At 37.7% G+C, this 23,095-nt stretch overlaps 1 protein-coding gene across 1 annotated transcript in view; it reads left to right on the top strand.

Moving 5' to 3' along the window:
• Nucleotides 1-23,095, top strand: part of ANO5 (anoctamin 5) — a 93,150-nt gene that overhangs the window by 19,657 nt on the left and 50,398 nt on the right. Inside the window, exons 4-7 of the mRNA XM_070365069.1 lie at nt 835-876; nt 3,718-3,831; nt 10,537-10,605; nt 12,094-12,378. Of these exons, the coding sequence (XP_070221170.1) occupies nt 835-876; nt 3,718-3,831; nt 10,537-10,605; nt 12,094-12,378 (510 nt within the window). The remainder of the gene's footprint in view (nt 1-834; nt 877-3,717; nt 3,832-10,536; nt 10,606-12,093; nt 12,379-23,095) is intronic.

Raw genomic sequence — 23,095 nt, 5'->3', positions numbered from 1 at the left:
AACTGAAATTCTTTATTGATAATTTAATTAGATAATTTATAATTTCATTTTACTGTGAAATATAGTACTTGCCTTTTTGTGCCATAGGTTGTTTTCCTTCCAAATATCATTGATTATCCCAGATGTTTTGTAGTGAATTGCTTTGGTATTCTAAAGATAATGGTAACTGAAGATTGAAGACAACTCAGCATTTAAGTAATTAAGTTACTTTTTCCCCCCTGTATTCTGATAGTGAAATATTTTAATTGTAATGAAAGATCGTTAATCTTTTAGATCTGATTAAAGCGTGGAACCTCTTTCTAAAAAAAAAGCAATTACACACACACTTATATGGTAATGGTAATTTCAGTATTTTTTTTCAGTAATGAAATATTTTACATTATTGGGTGAGCTTTTCATACCATACATGGTCCCAGAATAACTGTAATAATTTTGCTTTCTTTGCCTGATGTATATAGGCATACATAACAGAATTTCTACTACATCTATTCTACTTTACATTTCCATTCTCATGTTTTCCTTCATTATTTTTTCTGTTGTTTCTTTCTTAATCCAGGCCCACAAATGTATATTATTTAAAGTTACTGTAAAAGGATTTAGGGAAATTTACTCCAAAGTCCCCTATTTTTCTTTCATTTATTGTCTTCTTCCTATTTTTGTTCTTCTTTTCTTCTTACTGTCTTCTCCCACCTTCCAAATCTCAAGTATTACACACACACATGCATATTCACTTGAGCGATCATACTGGGGTTTGTTTGTTTGCATGTCTGTTTTGGGGGAACTCTTCTTTAATTCTGGGCAGGATTTGCTAACATTCTATTGATTGCTTCACAGTCTGCCAAGCGATTCAATTTGTTCCTGAGGCGTCGTCTTCTGGTAACCAGCGTGGAATGATAACTGCCTGTGCTTTGGATGGCTACATTGCTAGCCTGAGTCATTTTTGTTGTAATGAATGCTATTAATTTGAGGGTGTTTGTCATTGGTTCCTATTCCCCAGACAACTGAGATTTTAGAATGGTGATTCATAATCTTTTTGGGGTCTGATTTAAGCTTTGGAACCTCTTCCTTAAAAAATTGTAATTGCAAACACACAAATACGCGCACTTGCACTTACACACTTTCAATTTACATACAGTTTCAGAAGTTTATGAATTCCCATGAAGAATTCTGAGGTTTATGAACCTCAGAATAACTACCTCATTCAATAGCCACACAGATGTTTGCCTCACTATAAACAGGCATTTCCAAGAACAAATACAAATACAATCAAATATACATAAAAAGATACACACACACTGCAAAAAACAATGATCTTAATGTCATGTTTTCTGCAAAAGAATGAGAAGTTTTCATAGTTTTCAGTTACGTGTAACAAAATTATCATGTTTTTTTGCCCCAGTTGACTTCAGCCAGTTTCTGTGAACAGTGCTAAGGACGTCTGCTGCTGCTGCTAAGTCACTTCAGTCATGTCCGACTCTGTGCGACCCCATAGACGGCAGCCCACCAGGCTCCCCCGTCCCTGGGATTCTCCAGGCAAGAACACTGGAGTGGGTTGCCATTTCCTTCTCCAATGCCTGAAAATGAAAAGTGAAAGTGAAGCCGCTCAGTCATGTCCAACTCTTCGCGACCCCATGGACTGCAGCCCACCAGGCTCCTCCATCCGTGGGATTCTCCTCATAGTGTTTACAGGGCTACCGGTGATTTCTCTGTATTTAAAAAAATTTTTACAGTGTATAGTTAGGGAATGACATAATGATAGAAATGTGGGTTTTTCTAGGTAGCCTTTGGTTTTTGAGAGAAGGGAATTACATATGCTCATGGACAGAGGAGCCTGGCAGACTACAGCCCGTGGGGTTGCAAAGAGTTGGACATAACTGAGCAACTAAGCACAGCACATTTCAACTGAATGTTCAGGAAATAACTGGATTAAATAGTCTAGCTACTTTGTTTCCTAATGGAAAAAAACTCTGAGTGTGATTTTTGTTGATTTCTATATGCACATCTTCTGTCACCAGAACTTCTCTTTGTGGACCTAAATTTAGCTGTTCAAATATGAATTCTTACCAATGTATGTCATTAAAAAAAAAAAAAAAACTCTACCAGACAAAATATGACTGACCCAGACTTAGAGCAAAAAGATTATTATTTTTCCCTCTAATTTTTTGCTTTGATTGCATTTAATCTAATTAGTATTATTTTCCCTTCCCCAGTTTGGGAACTTCATAAAATATGCTAATCCTGTGACAACTTACAAGAGCTCAAATAATTTTTCATTTTGTTCACTTTTTTTTAGTGATTTATAATCAAGATCTATAACATGACAGTTTGAATTTTTCATTTTTTTTTTTTTTTACTTTTATGAGAAGAGAGATGACTATGTATCCTTTGGGGTGCAAAAAACTGAGACATAACATTTAAATAACTAAATCTTGATATGTAATCTCTACACTCCTTGAGTATTTTTTGTTTCTTCATTCTTTTTTCACTCATTTCCTCCTGTGCATTGGGAGCTAGTTCTTTCTGAGACATACCAGTTATGCATTCATATAACTAAAATACAGTTATTCTGTTCATAAACCACAGATCAAACATGAGATTTTTTTCTTATTCTTACTTGACTGATCTATATCCAGTCCTTTTTATGGGTGATTTGCCTGGCCTGACTTGAATGAAAAACAGCATAGAATACCATAAAAGAAACTCATACACTGAAATAAATACAGTTATGAAAATTAAACACCCAGTTCCCCATTCACTAGTTAGCTCAAGCAGTTGGAAAGTTGTCTATATTATGAATTTGCATCACAGGGTTAGAGAGATCGCTGATATGCACTGTATCATCTATTTACATCATTCTAGGTATTATATGTGGACTGTTCCAAATATTAACTATTACATATTACATGTAAACTCCCAAGAGGACCAAATCAGTCAAACTTAAAATCTCTTCTTTTTGAAGCTCTGATGTTTTTGTAGTTTTGAAAGGGAAGGAATTAATGAACTATACATGTGATGGGTAAATTTGCAAGTTTGATCATTTTACTGAGAGAATTGATAACACAGATTTAAACAATGGATTGATTTTGGCTCACTTAAATAATTGATGTTGAAAAGGAGATTTGTGTGCAAGTGTATTTGAATTGAAGCCAGATAGCAAGCTAACTTGCTTTCTAATTTTCAGCTGCATCTTGATTTTATTTTAACCCTTCAAAAAGTTAATTAAAAAGTAGCAATTTTATGAAAACATAGCATGAGCATTAATTATGTTTTTGTTCTTGCAGTGTTCTTGCACTAATTCATGAATTAGTCTGTAATTAATTATACCCCTAAAATAGTATGTGACCATGAATTATTTGTTGGACTAATTGATATTTTGCTTAATGAAGTAACAAGTCTCTCTCTGAATATGCTTTTGGGATCAATGTATACATGTATTCATTTTGTATTTTGGTATAATTGTAACATTTTTATTATAGTGCATGTAGTCAATATGGTTCGTTTCATCTTGAGTCTTCATTGTTTAATATGTAACTTCTTTATGAATGTGACTTTCTAAAATAAGCATGATCTTCCATTGATGAAAGCTCTGTCTTCATCTGTCATTTTCTGAAAATGAAATTAGATGGTGACCAAATTTTAATTTCTTTCATTTTTTTTTTTTTTGCCATCTGAAAATAAAACTGTAACTTAAAGCTGTGCCATTCATGTCTCCTGCAGTTTAAAAAAGATGAACAAAGCAAAGATTCTATCTTCTTCAGAGATGGGATTAGGAAAATTGATTTTGTGCTTTCCTATGTTGATGACATAAAGAAAGAAGCAGAATTAAAGGCGGTAAGTACTTACGAGAGATAGAGATGGGAATAATAAAAAGAAGCACATTCCATAATTTGATAGGGATGTTTCCACTGAAATTATTTTGTAAAAGTTAGCAGCCCCAGAGTATTTCTGGAAGCAGAAACTGAGTGGAAAGACTACAAAATATGCAACCCAAAAATGCATATGTAATTTCAATTTTTTTTTAACATTTTGGACAGTGGCTTCTCTTTGTAGCTCACCTTTGTTCTTAAATGTGACCACCAGAATCTGAGGTGTATGTATGAATATAATATTTATCTTTTGTATTCAATTTCATTTCAGCTTTCAGTAATCCATTCTATCTGAAATAGCCTTGACATTATGTTCTTTCTGAACTTACATTATCACTTTCTAAACTTACATTATTTGTGTTTTTTTTCCACTTGTTTACTATCTCCAACACCATAAAGTAAGTTCACAAAACCAAAGACTTTGTCTTGTTTGTTACTGTATACTCAAATGCCTAGAGGAGTAGTTGGAGAATAATGGATGCTTAATAAATATTGGTTGGTTGGTTTAGTCCCTAAGTTGTGTCCAACTCTTTTGCGACCCCATGGACTGTGTAGCCCACTGGGCTCCTCTGTCCATGGGATTTTCCAGACAAGAATGCTGGAGTGGGTTGCCATTTCCTTCTCCAGGGGATTTTCCTGACCCAGGGATTGAACCTGGGTCGCCTGCTTTGCAGGCAGATTCTTTGCTGATTGAGCCATTAAATATTTGAGGTGTCCTGCAGTCCATGGGCAGAGGGAAATGGCACCCCACTCCAGTACTCTTGCCTGGAAAATCCCATTGTCAGAGGAGCCTGGTGGGCTGCAGTCCATGGGGTCGCAAAGAGTTGGACACGACTGAGCGACTTCACTTTCACTTTTCACTTTCGTGCATTGGAGAAGGAAATGGCAACCTACTCCAGTATTCTTGCCTGGAGAATCCCAGGGACGGGGGAGCCTGGTGGGCTGCTGTCTATGGGGTCACACAGAGTCAGACACGACTGAAGCGACTTAGCAGCAGCAGCAGCAGCAGTACATGGGGCCTCAAAGAGTTGGATATGACGTAGTGACTGAACAACAGCAATGGGTAAGCATATAAACACACATTTACTAACATGCTTAACATCAGAAATAAATGTCCCATAAAGGAAAAAACTAGAGATATTATGTAAGTTCCTGTACATATCCCTCCCTGTCCTTTTCTTCTACTCTTTCCCTGGAAACTCTTTCACTAGGGCACTAAAATTCATTCACTGTCACCACTTTCAGCTCTTGTCTGAATGTTCTTCAAGCCTAGCTCCTCTTGGGGATTTGATGCCTTCCCCAGCAGCCCTCTTAAGTGGTGGCGGTTTTTCCCCTGCAGACTGTTTTTCCGGAGATGGATGAATGCCTGCTCTCCTTGTATCTTGTTGATTCCAGTCCGTCCTCCCTTGCTTAGCCCTAAAACTCCTGAGCTTTAAATCTCATCAGAGTTATCACTACCCAGCATTGTTGCTGCCCTTATTCCGTCCCTGATCTTCCAACAGGGAAGATTTTGTTAACAAAAAGTTTCTCAACAATTTTAGCTCCTGGTTCACTATTACTCTACACCCAAGCTCCTTTTTTAAGTATTTATAATCTCAGTGCATATATAGATGATTATTTTGGCATCCTGGCCTCTGTGTTCCTTGAACTCCCTTTTCCAGTTATCTTAGTCTCTAACTCAGCCTTTCATTCCCCTAGAACTTGCCATTACTAATGGCTACAACTCTTTACAATCTCATACCAAGTATCCACCTGTCTGACTAATACCCTTCTTCCTTCAACTCACCAGGACCAGATTAAATATAATTATGTTAATCTTCTTACTGCTGCTCCTTATCTTTATGCTCTTTTTTATGCTTGTTCAGTTTAAATCTCATATCAAATTATACTTTATGGCATATGCCATCGAACCCCTTGCTCCTCTCTCAGTCATACTTAACTTTGCAAAACAACTTCGTTAAACCCAGCTGTCTACCTACTACATGCTAGAACCATCAGAAAGAAAGAGATATATCTCACTTACTGACTTTATCTCGTGTTTGTGCCAATGGACCTCAACTAGGTCCTTAATGCTATCTGGCAGTCACACTTTACTTCTTTAAATTATTCGATTTCCCAATCTGCTGGATGACTGTTTTATAACCTTTTCTCTCTCTTATCTTGGATGTATCCTCCTTATTTTCAAGCTTGGCTGACCACTTTTCTAAGTCACTGAGAAAACTGAAGCAAGTAGAAGAGAAATTATTAATTTTCATTATCATGTCTGTCCCTCTACCAGTATCTTCATCTGTGTAATCTGCATTTCTTTCTGTTACCACAGATGAGCTGTCTGTCCTTCTGTCTAAAGCCAAGAACTCTGCTTGTGTCCTGAATCCATTTTTAGGGATCAGAAAGACTACCCCAGGTTTGCTGATTCAGTAAAAGACCTCACAGAACACAGCATGCAGCCACACTCAATGGCTATGATATATTGCAATGAAATAAGTAAAGCAAAATCAGCAAAAGGAAAAGAATGTATGGGACAAAATCCAGAGAAAATCAGATACAAGCTTGTAAGAGTTCTCGCCAGGTGGAGGGGACTCATGGGATGCACTTGATTTTTCTAGCGACAATGTGTGACATTGCACTGGAAGTGTTGACTGCTGCTGCTACTGCTGCTAAGTCACTTCAGTCGTGTCCAACTCTGTGCCACCCCATGGACTGCAGCCTACTAGGCTTCTCCATCCATGGGATTCTCCAGGCAAGAACACTGGAGTGGGTTGCCATTTCCTTCTCCAATGCATGAAAGTGGAAAGTGAAAGTGAAGTTGCTCAGTCGTGTCTGACTCTTAGCGACCCCATGGACTGCAGCCTACCAGGCTCCTCCATCCATGGGATTTTCCGGGCAACAGTACTGGAGTGGGGTGCCATTGCCTTCTCCCGTTGACTGCTAGGGAAGCTCATTAATGATGCAGCGCTGTAGGATTTTACTTGTCACCTTCTGCTGAGCTCATACCGATATTTCATAGTCCTAAAGGGAAGCAGGTGTTCAGTATAAATGACATAGTTTTGTACAAACTATGTCATTTGTGACAAAACTGTGTACAAAACTGTGTCATAGGTGAAGTGAAGTCAGCCACTCTCAGTAGTTCTGAGAGTGGTGGGAACACTCCCCAAAACCAGTTTCCAAACACCAGAACCAACCTTGCAGGCAGGCTTCTCTAAGAATACGTTTTAAGCCTGTTATAGTATGCCTACTTAGGGATGTTGCTTTTATAATTCTTTCTCCCTTAAACTGCATTTTGTGTCATTCTTTACTGAATCATTTCTTTCAACAAGTGAATGTGCTGTTAATTGTTCCTTATTTAAAAAATAAAAATTAAAAAAGCAAGAACAAAAAACCTTCTCTTGATCCTAGTTTCCCTGCCAGCTACTGTCAATTTCTCGATTTTCTTTTGGCTCAGTTTTCTCTTAAACCCATTCCTATCAGGCCTTAACCTCACCCACTCTGCTTATCTTTATATAAATGAATCTAGTGTTCAAGTCTCAACCCTCATTTTGCTTGACCTGTTAGCAGCATCTGCCACCACTTAGCTTTCCTTTCTCTATGATGCACATTCTTGACGTGGCTTCCAAGTCTCCAGATTCTTTCAGTTTTCTTCTTATTTCACTAGCCACCCCTTTTCAATCTTTTCTTCTGCCTGATCCCTTGTTAGCATAGTGCCGTAGGCTCTGTCCTTGATCCTCTTCTTGTCTCAATCTACATTGATTTCTTTGATGATACATCCAGTCTCACAGTTTTAAAATTTAAGACCATGTTGGTGCTAATTCTGTTTACTTTTCCACTTCATTCTTCTTTCCTATATGGCTGTTCTGTATCTCTACTCGGAAGTCTTACAGAATCTCAGACTCAACAGGTCTAAATTGAACTCCTGGACTTCTCCCCAAAGCCTGATTCATCTACAAGTCTTCCTCATCTACAGTTATTTATCATATATTCAGTAGTTATAATTTATAGTGTACTGTAAATGGTCCAGTTAAATCACTTTTTAATTTATATCCCTAGAAGGTAAATGTCATGGCAATTTGGCACCCATCATCATTTATTTTTAAAAAATGAATTATATGAAGAAATTCTTTTTTAACACTTCAAATTTTACATAATTTACTTTTTTCCACCTAAAATTTTCCTTCCACTTTTTTCTGTGTAATTTTTTCCTAATTTAAATGTGTTTTATATTTAAAGAGGCTTCTATTGTTTGTTCAGTCAAGTTTGCTATAACAAATGTGTATATACATTGAAGGGTTTTTATTTCTTTATCAGAACGGTCTAAGCCTTAAGCTTTTTCATTTGTTTTTTGAGGGTTTTTTTTTTTTTTAATACAGTTGTACAAGTGCATAATTGGTAAACCTTGAAATACTACAATATTTGACAAGTAATTATCAAACATCAAAAGTAAACTCATCCTAAATGCATCAGTTAACGAAATGAATGCAGGGGCTTTAAACAATATCTTCTTTTTCTTTTAATAATTTTGTTGATTTATTCATATGTGACTGTGCTTGGTCTTCATTGCTGCTGCACAGATTTTCCTCTAGCTGCGGCTCTCAGCAGCTGTTCACTCGTGTGGTTTTCAGGCTTCTCGTTGCGGTGGCTTCTCTTGTTGAGGAGCATGAGTGCCAGGGTGCTTGGACTTCAGTAGCTGCAGCACGTGGGCTTCAGTAGTTGCTACTCCCAGACTCGAGAGCACAGGCTCAGTAGCTGAGGCACACAAGCGCAGTTGCTCTGTGGCGTGCGGGATCCTCCGGGATTAGGTGCTGAACTCATGTCATCTGCCCTGGCAGGCAACTCCTCAGCACTGAGCCACCAGGGAAGCCCAACCAAATTTTCTTTATTTGTAGATGAATGAGAATTATTCCTAGAATGAGATGCTTCTCCTTCAAGTATATTCTTTTTTTCATGTTAGTATAAATTAGGCTTGTTCAGATAAATAAGTAGATTGGAATAGAAATGGTACTGCTTTAGCAGCTTTAATCTTTTTTGGGTGAACTCCTGAATTACAGCTGCAAATTACAAAGTGATTTGTCATAAAAGTAATATTTAATGGTCTATCACCTAACAATATTTAGCTCAGCTTTCAATTTTACTGAAGTCAGAGAACTGGTGTCTACATGTCTCACAAAAGCATTTGTTACTGTAATGAGAGGAGGTATTCCCTTTTTTTGGAAGAAAAGCTATGAGCAACATAGACAGCATATTAAAAAGGAGAGACATTACTTTGCCGACAAAAGTCCATCTAGTCAAAGCTATGGTTTTTCCAGTAGTCATGTGTGGATGTGAGAGTTGGAGTGTAAAGAAAGCTGAGCACCAAAGAGTTAATGCTATTGAACTGTGGTGTTAGAGAAGACTCTTGACAGTCCCTTGGACTGCAAGGAGATCAAACCAGTCAATCTTAAAGGAAATCAGTGCTAAAGCTGAATGCTAAAGCTGAAACTCCCAATACTTTGGCCACTTGATGGAAATGTCTTTTCCACACATTGGAAAAGACCCTGATGCTGGGAAAGATGGAAGGCAGGATGAGATGGTTGGATGGTATCACTGACTCCATCGACATGAGTTTGAGTAAGCTCCAGGAGTTGGTTATGGACAGGGAAGCCTGGCGTGCTGCAGTTCATGGGGTTGCAAAAAGTTGGACATGACTGGGTGACTGAACTAAACTTACTCACTTTTTTAATACTGATAATGTACTTTGAATGTCCTTCTCGCCCTTTATTTTTTTGTTCTGTTTTGCTTTCCTGGAGGATTGCAGCCTACTTTTTCTTTTGGTAACATAGGAGAAGGGCAATTGTGAAAAAGTATCAGATAGGGGAGAATTGTTCATAAACATATTCTCACATGTTGTAAATGTTAGATGTTGGAGAAAAAGAGCACATTAAAATTATATTCCTTGTAAAGTTTGAAGATCTCTCAAGGTGGACATATCCACTTGAAGATATGTCCTGTGATATCCTAGTAAAACCTTTTAAAAATTCATTTACTATTTTTCATAGTTATGTCATAATTTTTTACATTTAAGTCACAGTTGCAATTTTTCACACTTGCATAAGGGTTAACTCATACTTGAATTATACTTAAATCACAGTTACAATTTTTCACACTTACAGTTAAAGCCAAAAGCATTTTGAACAGTTAATTATTGTTTTAAAGCTCACAAGTAATGATTATTTGCACTTAATTGAATTAAATTTAATTTTACTTTTTCTGAGTGAAACTATTCTTCATGATTAAAAAGTCATGATGATATTTTGCCTGAAAATTGCATTAAATATGTCATTTGTTTAAAATATCTGATATCTTTGTAGGATTGAGTCTTCCCAACTATAAGTGTAATATATCTCTGTTTATCAAAATGTTTTATGTTAATTTAGTAAAGTTTTCTGTATTTCTTTTTCAGAGAGTAGTCCTGCATATTTCCTGGAGATTATTCCTAGATATATTGATTTTTATAGTTATAGTATGAATTATAATACAGGTGAAAAGCCATTCATGGCACTCAGATGGGGGTAATATATAGAATGCTTTTATGTACAACCAAGAAATGTCTGAAGGCCCAGTCATTGTGTAACAAGTCTGTTTATCACTGGGCAAATAAAAGTATTTTACAGAATTCTACTGATTTGTTTTTCCATAGGAAAGAAGAAGACAATTTGAACAAAATCTCAGAAAAACTGGTCTTGAGTTGGAAATTGAAGATAAAATGGTAAGTGTAGTTATTAGTCTATACCAGAGTCTTGGTTTTTTAAGTTTTGTTTCCTTGTACTCTGACCTTTGACTGACTAGATTGTGTTTGGGAGCAAAATAAGTTTTTCTGCCTACAGACATTTACACTGGGGTTGATAGGGCCTGTGATATTTCAGGTAAATAACTAGGTCAGTGCTCTGAAATTGAGATGATGAGTAATGAGTGGAACACTTTAAAAATAGGCATGCATAGTTCTCGTCAGGATCCAGAGAAAGGAAAGACATGGCTTTTGTTTCATATCTGTCTCATTTTGAAGGCGGCCTATAATCTAACACCTTAACTAGTTAACCTGGCTGTCTTGCAACACAAACTTTTAGTTAAGGCCTAGACATATTTTTCTGTTCATTAATATGACATTTTTTTCCCCTAACCTACCATTTACTTGTTGTATTGAATTTCTTTCCAAATTGCTTTTAAAGACCTATTTCAGATCCAACCCTGTCCATGAAACTCTTAATACTCTAGTTCTAAATTACTATTCTCTACTTCGTATTTATTGCTGAGTTTTTTTCTTACTAAACTCTAATAAATATGAATTATACCACGTATTCTATCTGTAACTTAACTATTTTCCTTTGTAATGAACTGTTGTTACCTAAAGTTCTTCTGGGTATAGGCAATACATTGAAACTGGGTAAGAAGAGCAAGTACATCTTATGCTTTGCGTGTATTTCTCATATACCCTAAGTACAGTTCTGAGCTAATAGCTAGTTGTTAAAAACTTAAGAGATTGTCCAGAATCGCATGTGTTTCTATGGATATCAGGCTAGTGTACATTGACCCTGAAATATATTTTTAAAAAGACTCTCGCTTTGTTTTTCTATGTCTCTTTCTTTCTCACACACATGCATGTGCGTGTATATACATGTGTATGTGTGTGTGTGTTGTTATTTTTAGCTGCCAAGTGGTATCTGACTCTTTTGCAACCCAGTGAACTGTAGCCCACCAGGCTCCTCCATCCATGGGATTTCCCAGGCAAGAATACTGGAATGGGTTGCCATTTCCTTCTCCAGGGGATCTTCCCAACCCATGGATTGAACCTGTACCCCTCCTGCATTGCAGGCAGATTCTTTACCACTGAGCCACCAGGAAAACCCACATATTATTATATATATATATATATATATATATATATATATATATATCTCACATATATATATGAGAAAGAAATGGCAATCCACTCCAGTATTCTTGCCTGGGAAATCCCGTGAACTGAGGAGCCTGGTGGGCTACAGTCCATGGGGTTACAAAGAGCCAGATACAACTGAGCAACTAAACAAGAAGAAGGTATGTACCACTGTTTTAAGCATTACTCTTCTAGAAATTTTGCTGAAATTTTTCAAAAAATTGAAAATGCTGTTACATCTTTAATTTGGGGTTTTATAAAAATTTTCTTTCTTTAATCAATTTAGTAATCTTTCCACTATTTTGCCTCCATTTTATACAGAACTCCGAAGATGGAAGGACTTATTTTGTCAAGATCCATGCCCCTTGGGAGGTGTTAGTTACTTATGCCGAAGTGTTGGGAATCAAAATGCCTGTTAAGGAGAGTGATATTCCCTCAGCTGACAGACTCCCTTTTAGTTGTATGCTTGAGCCTCTGAAGCTCCCAAGGGATGTGAAGCATCCTACTCCGGATTATTTCACTGTCCAGTTCAGCAGACATCGGCAAGAGCTCTTCCTCATTAAAGATGAGTCAAGCTTCTTTCCATCCTCATCAAGAAACAGAATTGTAGGTAGAGAAGACCTTTGGGTACATCTCTTTTTTTTTTTTTTTTTTTTTTTTTTTTATTAAGTTTATTAAATATTTTAAAAAAATCACATGCTCCCCATCCTGAACCCTCCTCCCTCCCAACCTCCCCATACCATCCCCTGGGCCTTCCCAGCGCACCAGCCCCAAGCATCCAGCATCGTGCACTGAACCTGGACTGGCATCTCGTTTCATACATGACATTTCACATGTTTCAATGACATTCTCCCAAATCTTCCCACCCTCTCCCACAGAGTCCATAAGACTGTTCTATACATCAGTGTCTCTTTTGCTGTCTCGCACAGGGTTATCGTTACCATCTTTCTAAATTCCATATACATGCGTTAGTATACTGTATTTATGTTTTTCCTTCTGGCTTACTTCACTCTGTATAATAGTCTCCAGTTTCATCCACCTCATTAGAACTGATTCAAATGTATTCTTTTTAATGGCTGAGTAATACTCCATTGTGTATATTACCACAGCTTTCTTATCCATTCATCTGCTGATGGACATCTAGGTTGCTTCCATGTCCTGGCTATTATAAACAGTGCTGCGATGAACATGGGTACACGTGTCTCTTTCCCTTCTGGTTTCCTCAGTGTGTATGCCCAGCAGTGGGATTGCTGGATCATAAGGCAGTTCTATTTCCAGTTTTTAAGGAATCTCCACACTGTTCTCCATAGTGGCTGCACTAATTTGCATTCCCACCAACAGTGTAAGAGGTTCCCTTTTCTCCACACCCTCTCCAGCATTTATTATTTGTAGACTTTTGGAAGCCATTCTGACTGGTGTGAAATGGTACCTCATAGTGGTTTTGATTTGCATTTCTCTGATAAAGAGTGATGTTGAACATCTTTTCAAGTGTTTGTTAGCCATCTGTATGTCTTCTTTGGAGAAATGTCTATTTAGATCTTTGGCCCATTTTTTGATTGGGTCATTTTATTTTTCTGGAGTTGAGCTGTAGGAGTTGCTTGTATATTTTTGAGATTAGTTGTTTGTCGGTTGCTTCATTTGCTATTATTTTCTCCCATTCTGAAGGCTGTCTTTTCACCTTGCTAATAGTTTCCTTTGATGTGCAGAAGCTTTTAAGTTTAATTAGGTCCCATTTGTTTATTTTTGCTTTTATTTCCAATATTCTGGGAGGTGGGTCATAGAGGATCCTGCTGTGATGTATATCAGAGAGTGTTTTGCCTATGTTCTCCTCTAGGAGTTTTATAGTTTCTGGTCTTATGTTAAGATCTTTAATCCATTTTGAGTTTATTTTTGTATATGGTGTTAGAAAGTGTTCTAGTTTCATTCTTTTACAAGTGGTTGACCAGATTTCCCAGCACCACTTGTTAAAGAGATTGTCTTTAATCCACTGTATATTCTTGCCTCCTTTGTCAAAGATAAGGTGTCCATATGTGCGTGGATTTATCTCTGGGCTTTCTATTTTGTTCCATTGATCTATATTTCTGTCTTTGTGCCAGTACCATACTGTCTTGATAACTGTGGCTTTGTAGTAGAGCCTGAAGTCAGGTAGGTTGATTCTTCCAGTTCCATTTTTTCTTTCTCAAGATCGCTTTGGCTATTCGAGGTTTTTTGTATTTCCATACAAATTGTGAAATTATTTGTTCTAGCTCTGTGAAGAATACTGTTGGTAGCTTGATAGGGATTGCATTGAATCTATAAATTGCTTTGGGTAGTATACTCATTTTCACTATATTGATTCTTCCAATCCATGAACATGGTATATTTCTCCATCTATTAGTGTCCTCTTTGATTTCTTTCACCAGTGTTTTATAGTTTTCTATATATAGGTCTTTAGTTTCTTTAGGTAGATATATTCCTAAGTATTTTATTCTCTTCGTTGCAATGGTGAATGGAATTGTTTCCTTAATTTCTCTTTCTGTTTTCTCATTATTAGTGTATAGGAATGCAAGGGATTTCTGTGTGTTGATTTTATATCCTGCAACTTTACTATAATCATTGATTAGTTCTAGTAATTTTCTGGTGGAGTCTTTAGGGTTTTCTATGTAGAGGATCATGTCATCTGCAAATAGTGAGAGTTTTACTTCTTCTTTTCCAATTTGATTCCTTTTATTTCTTTTTCTGCTCTGATTGCTGTAGCCAAAACTTCCAAAACTATGTTGAATAGTAATGGTGAAAGTGGGCACCCTTGTCTTGTTCCTGACTTTAGAGGAAATGCTTTCAATTTTTCACCATTGAGGATAATGTTTGCTGTGGTTTTTTGTCATATATAGCTTTTATTATTTTGAGGTATGTTCCTTCTATTCCTGCTTTCTGGAGAGTTTTTATCATAAATGGGTGTTGAATTTTGTCAAAGGCTTTCTCTGCATCTATTGAGATAATCATATGGTTTTGTTTTTCAATTTGTTAATGTGGTGTATTACATTGATTGATTTGCGGATATTGAAGAATCCTTGCATCCCTGGGATAAAGCCCACTTGGTCATGGTGTATGATCTTTTTAATGTGTTGTTGGATTCTGATTGCTAGAATTTTGTTTAGGATTTTTGCATCTGTGTTCATCAGTGATATTGGCCTGTAGTTTTTTTTTTTGTGGCATCTTTGTCAGGTTTTGGTATTAGGGTGATGGTGGCCTCATAGAATGAGTTTGGAAGTTTACCTTCCTCTGCAATTTTCTGGAAGAGTTTGAGCAGGATAGGTGTTAGCTCTTCTCTAAATTTTTAGTAGAATTCAGCTGTGAAGCCGTCTGGACCTGGGCTTTTGTTTGCTGGAAGATTTTTGATTACAGTTTCAATTTCCATGCTTGTGATGGGTCTGTTAAGGTTTTCTATTTCTTCCTGGTCGAGTTTTGGAAAGTTGTACTTTTCTAAGAATTTGTCCATTTCTTCCTCGTTGTCCATTTTATTGGCATATAATTGTTGATAATAGTCTCTTATGATCCTTTGTATTTCTATATTGTCTGTTGTGATCTCTCCACTGTCATTTCTAATTTTATTGATTTGATTTTTCTCCTTTGTTTCTTGATGAGTCTGGCTAATGGTTTGTCAATTTTATTTATCCTTTCAAAGAACCAGCTTTTGGCTTTGTTGATTTTGCTATGGTCTCTTTTGTTTCTTTTGCATTTATTTCTGCTCTAATTTTTAAGATTTCTTTCCTTCTACTAACCTGGGGTTCTTCATTTCTTCCTTTTCTAGTTGTTTGAGGTGTAGAGTTAGGTTATTTATTTGACTTTTTCTTGTTTCTTGAGGTGTGCCTGTATTGCTATGACTTTCCCCTTAGGACTGCTTTTACTGTGTCCCACAGGTTTTGGGTTGTTGTGTTTTCATTTTCATTCGTTTCTATACAAATTTTGATTTCTTTTTGATTTCTTCTGTGATTTGTTGGTTATTCAGCAGCGTGTTGTTCAGCCTCCATATGTTGGAATTTTTAATAGTTTTTTCTCCTGTAATTGAGATCTAATCTTACTGCATTGTGGTCAGAAAAGATGCTTGGAATGATTTCTATTTTTTGAATTTACCAAGGCTAGCTTTTATGGCCCAGGATGTGATCTATCCTGGAGAAGGTTCCATGTGCGCTTGAGAAAAAGGTGAAATTCATTGTTTTGGGATGAAATGTCCTATAGATATCAATTAGGTCTAACTGGTCTATTGTATCGTTTAAAGTTTGTGTTTCCTTATTAATTTTCTGTTTAGTTGATCTATCCATAGGTGTGAGTGGGGTATTAAAGTCTCCCACTATTATTGTGTTATTGTTAATTTCTCCTTTCATACTTGTTAGCATTTGTCTTACATACTGAGATGCTCCTGTGTTGGGTGCATATATATTTATAATTGTTATATCTTCTTCTTGGATTGATCCTTTGATCATTATGTAGTGACCTTCTTTGTCTCTTTTCACAGCCTTTGTTTTAAAGTCTATTTTATCTGATATGAGTATTGCTACTCCTGCTTTCTTTTGGTCCCTATTTGCATGGAAAATCTTTTTCCAGCCCTTCACTTTCAGTCTGTATGTGTCCCCTGTTTTGAGGTGGGTCTCCTGTAGACAACATATGTAGGGTCTTGTTTTTGTATCCATTCAACCAGTCTTTGTCTTGTTTGGGGCATTCAACCCATTTACGTTTAAGGTAATTACTGATAAGTATGATCCGTTGCCATTTACTTTATTGTTTGGGGTTGAATTTATACACCATTTTTGTGTTTCCTGTCTAGAGAATATCCTTTAGTATTTGTTGTAGAGCTGGTTTAGTGGTGCAGAATTCTCTCAGCTTTTGCTTATCTGAGAAGCTTTTTGATTTCTCCTTCATACTTGAATGAAATCCTTGCTGGGTACAATAATCTGGGCTGTAGGTTATTTTCTTTCATCATTTTAAGTATGTCTTGCCATTCCTCCTGGCTTGAAGAGTTTCTATTGAAAGATCAGCTGTTATCCTTATGGGAATTCCCTTGTGTGTTATTTGTTGTTTTTCCCTTGCTGCTTTTAATATTTGTTCTTTGTGTTTGATCTTTGTTAATTTGAGTAATATGTGTCTTGGGGTGTTTTTTGCCTTGGGTTTATCCTGTTTGGGATTCTCTGGGTTTCTTGGACTTGGGTGATTATTTCCTTCCCCAGTTTAGGAAGTTTTCAACTATTATCTCCTCAAGTATTTTCTCATGGTCTTTCTTTTGTCTTCTTCTTCTGGAACCCCTATGATTGAATGTTGTAGCGTTTAATATTGTCCTGGAGGTCTCTGAGATTGTCCTCATTTCTTTTAATCTTTTTTTTTTATTCTCTCTGATTCATTTATTTTTACCATTCTATCTTCTAATTCACTAATCCTATCTTCTGCCTCTGTTATTCTACTATTTGTTGCCTCCAGAGTGTTTTTAATTTCATTTATTACATTATTCATTGTATATTGACTCTTTTTATTTCTTCTAGGTCCTTGTTAAACCTTTCTTGCATCTTCTCAATCCTTGTCTCCAAGCTATTTATCTGTGATTCCATTTTAATTTCTAGATTTTGGATCAATTTCACTATCATTATTCGGAATTCTTTATCAGGTAGATTCCCTATCTCTTTCTCTTTTGTTTGGTTTGGTGGGCATTTATCCTGTTCCTTTATCTGCTGGCTATTCCTCTGTCTCTTCATCTTGTTTAAATTGCTGAGTATGGGGTGTCCTTTCTGTATTCTGGCAGTTTGTGGAGTTCTCTTTATTGTGGCTATTCCTCACTGTGTGTGGGTTTGTACAGGTGGCTTGTCAAGGTTTCCTGGTTAGGGAAGCTTGTGTCAGTGTTCTGATGGGTGGGACTGTATTTCTTCTCTTTGTTCAGTCGCTGTGGGGAGGGAGGAGGGATGCTGCAAGCAAATAACACTGGCGCGGCGCCGCAGTGCCTCAGCCACACTGGGTCTGCCCCGCCACCGCGCTGTGTAGCCTCCCTCCCTGCCCACTGCCGGGCTCTAGGTTGTTCCGCTGGGAACAATCCGAGGCTGGCCCTGGGTTGCATGTACCTCCCAGGTCCAAGCCGCTCAGGTTCAGGCACTCGGATAGTCCTCAGAGGCGCAGACTCAGTTGGGCCTGAGTATTGTGCTCTTCCCAGGTCCGAGCAGCTCAAGTGATGAGGTGTTTGGCACAGCGCCAATGCTGACTTATTTCGGTTATCTGGAGCAAAACCGCGCACCTTCTTAGGCAGATGTTAACCGTCCAGACCCCAAGAAGTTTTAGTTAGCAAAGAAGCCTGCTTACAGTTTTATAGATAATGTCTCTCTAAGTTGCCCCCTTCGGCTCTGGCTGCCTATCACCGGGGGAAGGTCTGCCGCCGCTATCTCTGTTCAATTCTTTGTTCCAGTGCGGGCCTGGCGGTCTTAGGTTGGGGCTGGCTTTTCCGTAGTAGATATCCCACAGTCTGGTTTGTTAACCCAAATTATTTCGCTCAGATAGTGCTCAGGGTATTCAGGCCAGATTCTTAAGCGATGCAGGCGCTGCGCCTCCCTGCCCAGCCCCGCTTGTTAATGGCGCCTGCAGGCGTCTGCGCTGCTTTCTCCACTGGGGAGTTACCGTAGGAAATCTTCGAGTTTTAATTGTTTATTTATTTTTTTCTTCCTGTTATGTTGCCCTCTGTGCTTCCAAAGCTCGGCACAGATTCGGCAGTGAGAAGGTTTCCTGGTGTTTGGAAACTTCTCTCTTTTAAGACTCCCTTCCGGGACGGAGCTCCGTCCCTCCTCTTTTGTCTCTTTTTTTGTCTTTTATATTTTTTCCTACCTCCTTTCGAAGAGTTGGATTGCTTTTCTGGGTGCCTGATGTCCTCTGCCGGCATTCAGAAGTTGTTTTGTGGAATTTACTCGACGTTTAAATGCTCTTTTGATGAATTTGTGGGGGAGAAAGTGTTCTCTCTGTCCTACTCCTCCGCCATCTTCTGAAGCTCCTCCAGGGTACATCTCTTCAAGTGTGCTTTTATGTGTGTACATGTGCAATACTATGACTTACAAGGTGTTTCTGGGTAAACTCTGATGTGTTCCATGATACTGGGCAGGTTTGAATGTCCATCTTGGACCACTTAACCCTGTCAACCTCCCTACTTCTCAAATTGTTTAAAAGTGAGTAGTTGACAGTGTGAATATAGCAAAGAGAGGCCTCATGCAATATTGGGGGAATCACTTAATTGAGACCTAGAGGACTTTGATGTTGTAAGATTTCTGTAAAATCATTAGGAGAAATATTGGTCATTCCAAATGGAAATGAAATGTTTTAATTTCTTTACATATGGTGTTGACTGTAAAAAAAGCACAACCTAAATATTGAGAATTATGTTTTTTTCAGGGACATTGTCATAGACTATAGCCTCTGAGGAACTGTTACAAAAAGGTCATGGAGAACCCAGGATAAAAAGAAATTTTTGCTAGGAAAAAAACCAAAAAACATGTAATGGAGCATAAAAGATTACTGCTAATCACAAAACACAGATATCTCAAGTTAATAATTTTAGTGCTCTTCTGGGTATAGGAAGATTCTGGAGTCTGGGATCGTTGAAATTATTCCTTTGATATACCTCTTAACTATGTAGGACCCTATCCTGCTTTTCTCTGTCCTGAATTGCCCATTGTGGGATGGCTGCAGTGGTTAATGGCTTGTTGCCAGGCAACATTCCTTGTATATTGAAATGGCAGGCATTATTTTATTTTGTCCACAATAGACAGCATTTGAGAAACATCAGAGCTTTTTCCTTTCATTTAAAACCATTTTCAGTCTTTTTTATAATAGTATTTCCTCTCCGGTTGTAGTCCTAGAATCTTTAAATTTCTCATTAAAAATCTCTCACCGTTTCTTTACCCCTGTTTGTTTTTGTTAAAAGAACAGTAATGCCCACCTCATAGGTTACCCTGAGAATTAAATGAGTTAAGGTGTGAATGACTTTGAGTAGTTTTGGGAATGCATGAGGGATTTGCTAAGTGTGAGATCCTATTATTATTGATCTGACTTTAGAGGAAAAAAATTCAGGTTCTTTGTTACTCTTTCCCCATGTATCTGTTACCTACTAATGAAATCACCAGGGTTCTAACAAAGACAAGAGTCTTCTTGAGATTACTTACTCTTTCCTTGAGGAATGAGTGACTTCATTCACTTAGATTCACCACTCCTAAGTGTCTAAGAAGGATTTTGAAATAATCATTCTTCTAGTCCCTAGATCTGGTTTTTGAAAAATTCACTGACAGGAACATTAAACAAAATGTAGTACCTAGAATTTAAATAAAAATGCAAATCAACAAACTAAAAGTTCTCTCCCTTGTCTTACCTGGATTAAAAAGCACCAGCAGCAGGAACAGCAGATCTAAGAGGCAATATTTAAGGGGATGTTGAGCACATGGCATGAAATCAGAAAGCCAGGTTTCAATTCACAAGTCTGCTTTATAAACAAGATAATCTGTCTTGAGCAGATTATGTCTTGAGCCTCACGATGTGTATTTCACAGATGACCCCTCTATTAGGCTTGGCTGTACTATTTGCCACATAATTTATTCTAAGTTCATGTACTAATTGAAGTGTTCATAATAATAAAGCTTCTCATATATCTATGTGAAGCAGGTAGCTACAACTTGGAACCAGATGCCTAGACTACACTCCCATATAGAGACAAGGAAACAGCAATGCTGCCTTCCTTGATGTTTTCATTTGAAAGAGATGGTTCCTAGAAAACTTAAGAAAAACACTCCTGAGTTAGAGAACTGGCAAGAAGTTTATTTAGCTTTTAAAAGGATTTGCATACATCTCTGAGAGAAGAGAAAAAGAGTTTATAAGTCTCTGAAGGAAATGCTTTAAGATTTGGCACCAGGGAAATGTCTGTTCATTCGTTCCTTCCTACATCCATCCATCCTTCTTTACTCTCTTTTTTCCTTCCTTCCTCTCTTTCTTTCTTACTATTTTGACATATACCAAATGCATGTATCCAAACTTGTATTCTTCTTAGTCATATTTGCAAGTATATGCTTAAAACAGTGACACCTCAAATGTGCAAAATAGTTTTGAGTTTCCTTAAAATACTAGTATTGTTAATAATAACAAATATTTAAATCAGTGCAGTTCAGTTGCTCACTCATGTCTGACTCCTTGCAACCCCATGAATCGCAGCACGCCAGGCCTCCCTGTCCATCACCAACTCCCAGAGTTCACTCAAACGCATGTCCATCGAGTCGGTGAAGCCATCCAGCCATCTCATCCTCTGTCGTCCCCTTCTCCTCCTGTCCCCAATCCCTCCCAGCATCAGAGTCTTTTCCAATGAGTCAACTCTTCACATGAGGTGGCCAAAGTATTGGAGTTTCAACTTTAGAATCAGTCCTTCCAAAGAAATCCCAGGATTGATCTCCTTTAGAATGGACTGATTGGATCTCCTTGCAGTCCAAGGGACTCTCAAGAGTCTTTTCCAACACCACAGTTCAAAAGCATCAATTCTTCGGCACTCAGCTTTCTTCACAGTCCAACTTTCACATCCATACATGACCACTGGAAAAACCATAGCCTTGATTAGATGGACCTTTGTTGGCAAAGTAATATCTCTGCTTTTGAATATGCTATCTAGGTTGGTCATAACTTTCCTTCCAAGGAGTAAGCGTCTTTTAAATTCCTGTCTGCAATCACCATCTGTGGTGATTTCGGAGCCCAGGAAAATAAAGTCTGACACTGTTTCCACTGTTTCCCCATCTATCTGCCATGAAATGATGGGACCACATGCCATGATCTTAGTTTTCTGAATGTTGAGCTTTAAGCCAACATTTTCTCTCTCCTCTTTCACTTTCATCAAGAGGCTTTTTAGTTCCTCTTCACTTTCTGGCATAAGGGTGGTGTCATAGGCATATCTGAGGTTACTGATATTTCTCCCGGCAATCTTGATTCCAGCTGGTGTTTCTTCGAGCCCAGTGTTTCTCATGATGTACTCTGCATATAAGTTAAATAAGCAGGCTGACAATATACAGCCTTGACATACTCCTTTTCCTATTTGGAACCAGTCTGTTGTTCCATGTCCAGTTCTAACTGTTGCTTCCTGACCTGCATATAGGTTTCTTAAGAGGCAGGTCAGGTGGTCTGGTATTCCCATCTCTTTCAGAATTTCCCACAGTTTATTGTGATCCACACAGTCAAAGGCTTTGGCATAGTCAATAAAGCAGAAATAGATGTTTTTCTGGAACTCTCTTGCTTTTTCGATGATCCAGTGGATGTTGGCAATTTGATCTCTGGTTCCTCTGCCTTTTCTAAACCAGCTTGAACAACTGGAAGGTCACAGTTCACGTATTGCTGAAGCCTGGCTTGGAGAATTTTGAGCATTACTTTACTAGCATGTGAGATGAGTGCAATTGTGCGGTAGTTTGAGCATTCTTTGGCATTGGCTTTCTTTAGGATTGGAATGAAAACTGACCTTTTCCAGTCTTGTGGGCACTGCTGAGTTTTCCAAATTTGCTGGCATATTGAGTGCAGCACTTTCACAGCATCATCTTCCAGGATTTGAAATAGCTCAGCTGGAATTCCATCACCTCCACTAGCTTTGTTCTTGTTCGTAGTGATGCTTTCTAAGGCCCACTTGACTTCACATTCCAGGATGTCTGGCTCTAGGTGTGTGATCACACCATCGTGATTATCTTGGTCATGAAGATCTTTTTTGAACAGTTCTTCTGTGCATTCTTGCCACCTCTTCTTAATATCTTCTTCTTCTGTTAGGTCCATACCATTTCTGTCCTTTATCGAGCCCATCTTTGCATGAAATGTTCCCTTGGTATCTCTGATTTTCTTGAAGACATCTCTAGCCTTTCCCATTCTGTTGTTTTCCTCTATTTCTTTGCATTGATTGCTAAGAAAGGCTTTCTTATCTCTCCTTGCTATTCTTTGAAACTATGCATTCAGATGCTTATATCTTTCCTTTTCTCCTTGGCTTTTCGCTTGTCTTCTTTTCACAGCTATTTGTAAGGCCTCCCTCGATGGCCATTTTTCTTTTTTGCATTTCTTTTCCATGGGGATGGTCTTGATCCCTATCTCCTGTACAATGTCACGAACCTCAGCCATAGTTCATCAGGCACTCTATCAGATCTAGTCTGAATTTAAATAGCACTAATATTTAAATAGCACTTACTATATCCTAGACACTGTTTTTTGTACAACATAGTGATTCAGTAGTTTTGCTGGTTATATTCCATTTAAATGATAAAATACTGGTTATATTCCCTGTGCTCTATAATATATCCATGTATCCTATTTATTTTGCATA

This window comes from Bos mutus, chromosome 29 (assembly GCF_027580195.1).
Source record: "Bos mutus isolate GX-2022 chromosome 29, NWIPB_WYAK_1.1, whole genome shotgun sequence".
Classification (NCBI taxonomy): domain Eukaryota; kingdom Metazoa; phylum Chordata; class Mammalia; order Artiodactyla; family Bovidae; genus Bos; species Bos mutus.
The sequence above is the reverse complement of the archived record's forward strand: the minus strand, read 5'-3'. Positions and strand labels throughout refer to the sequence as shown.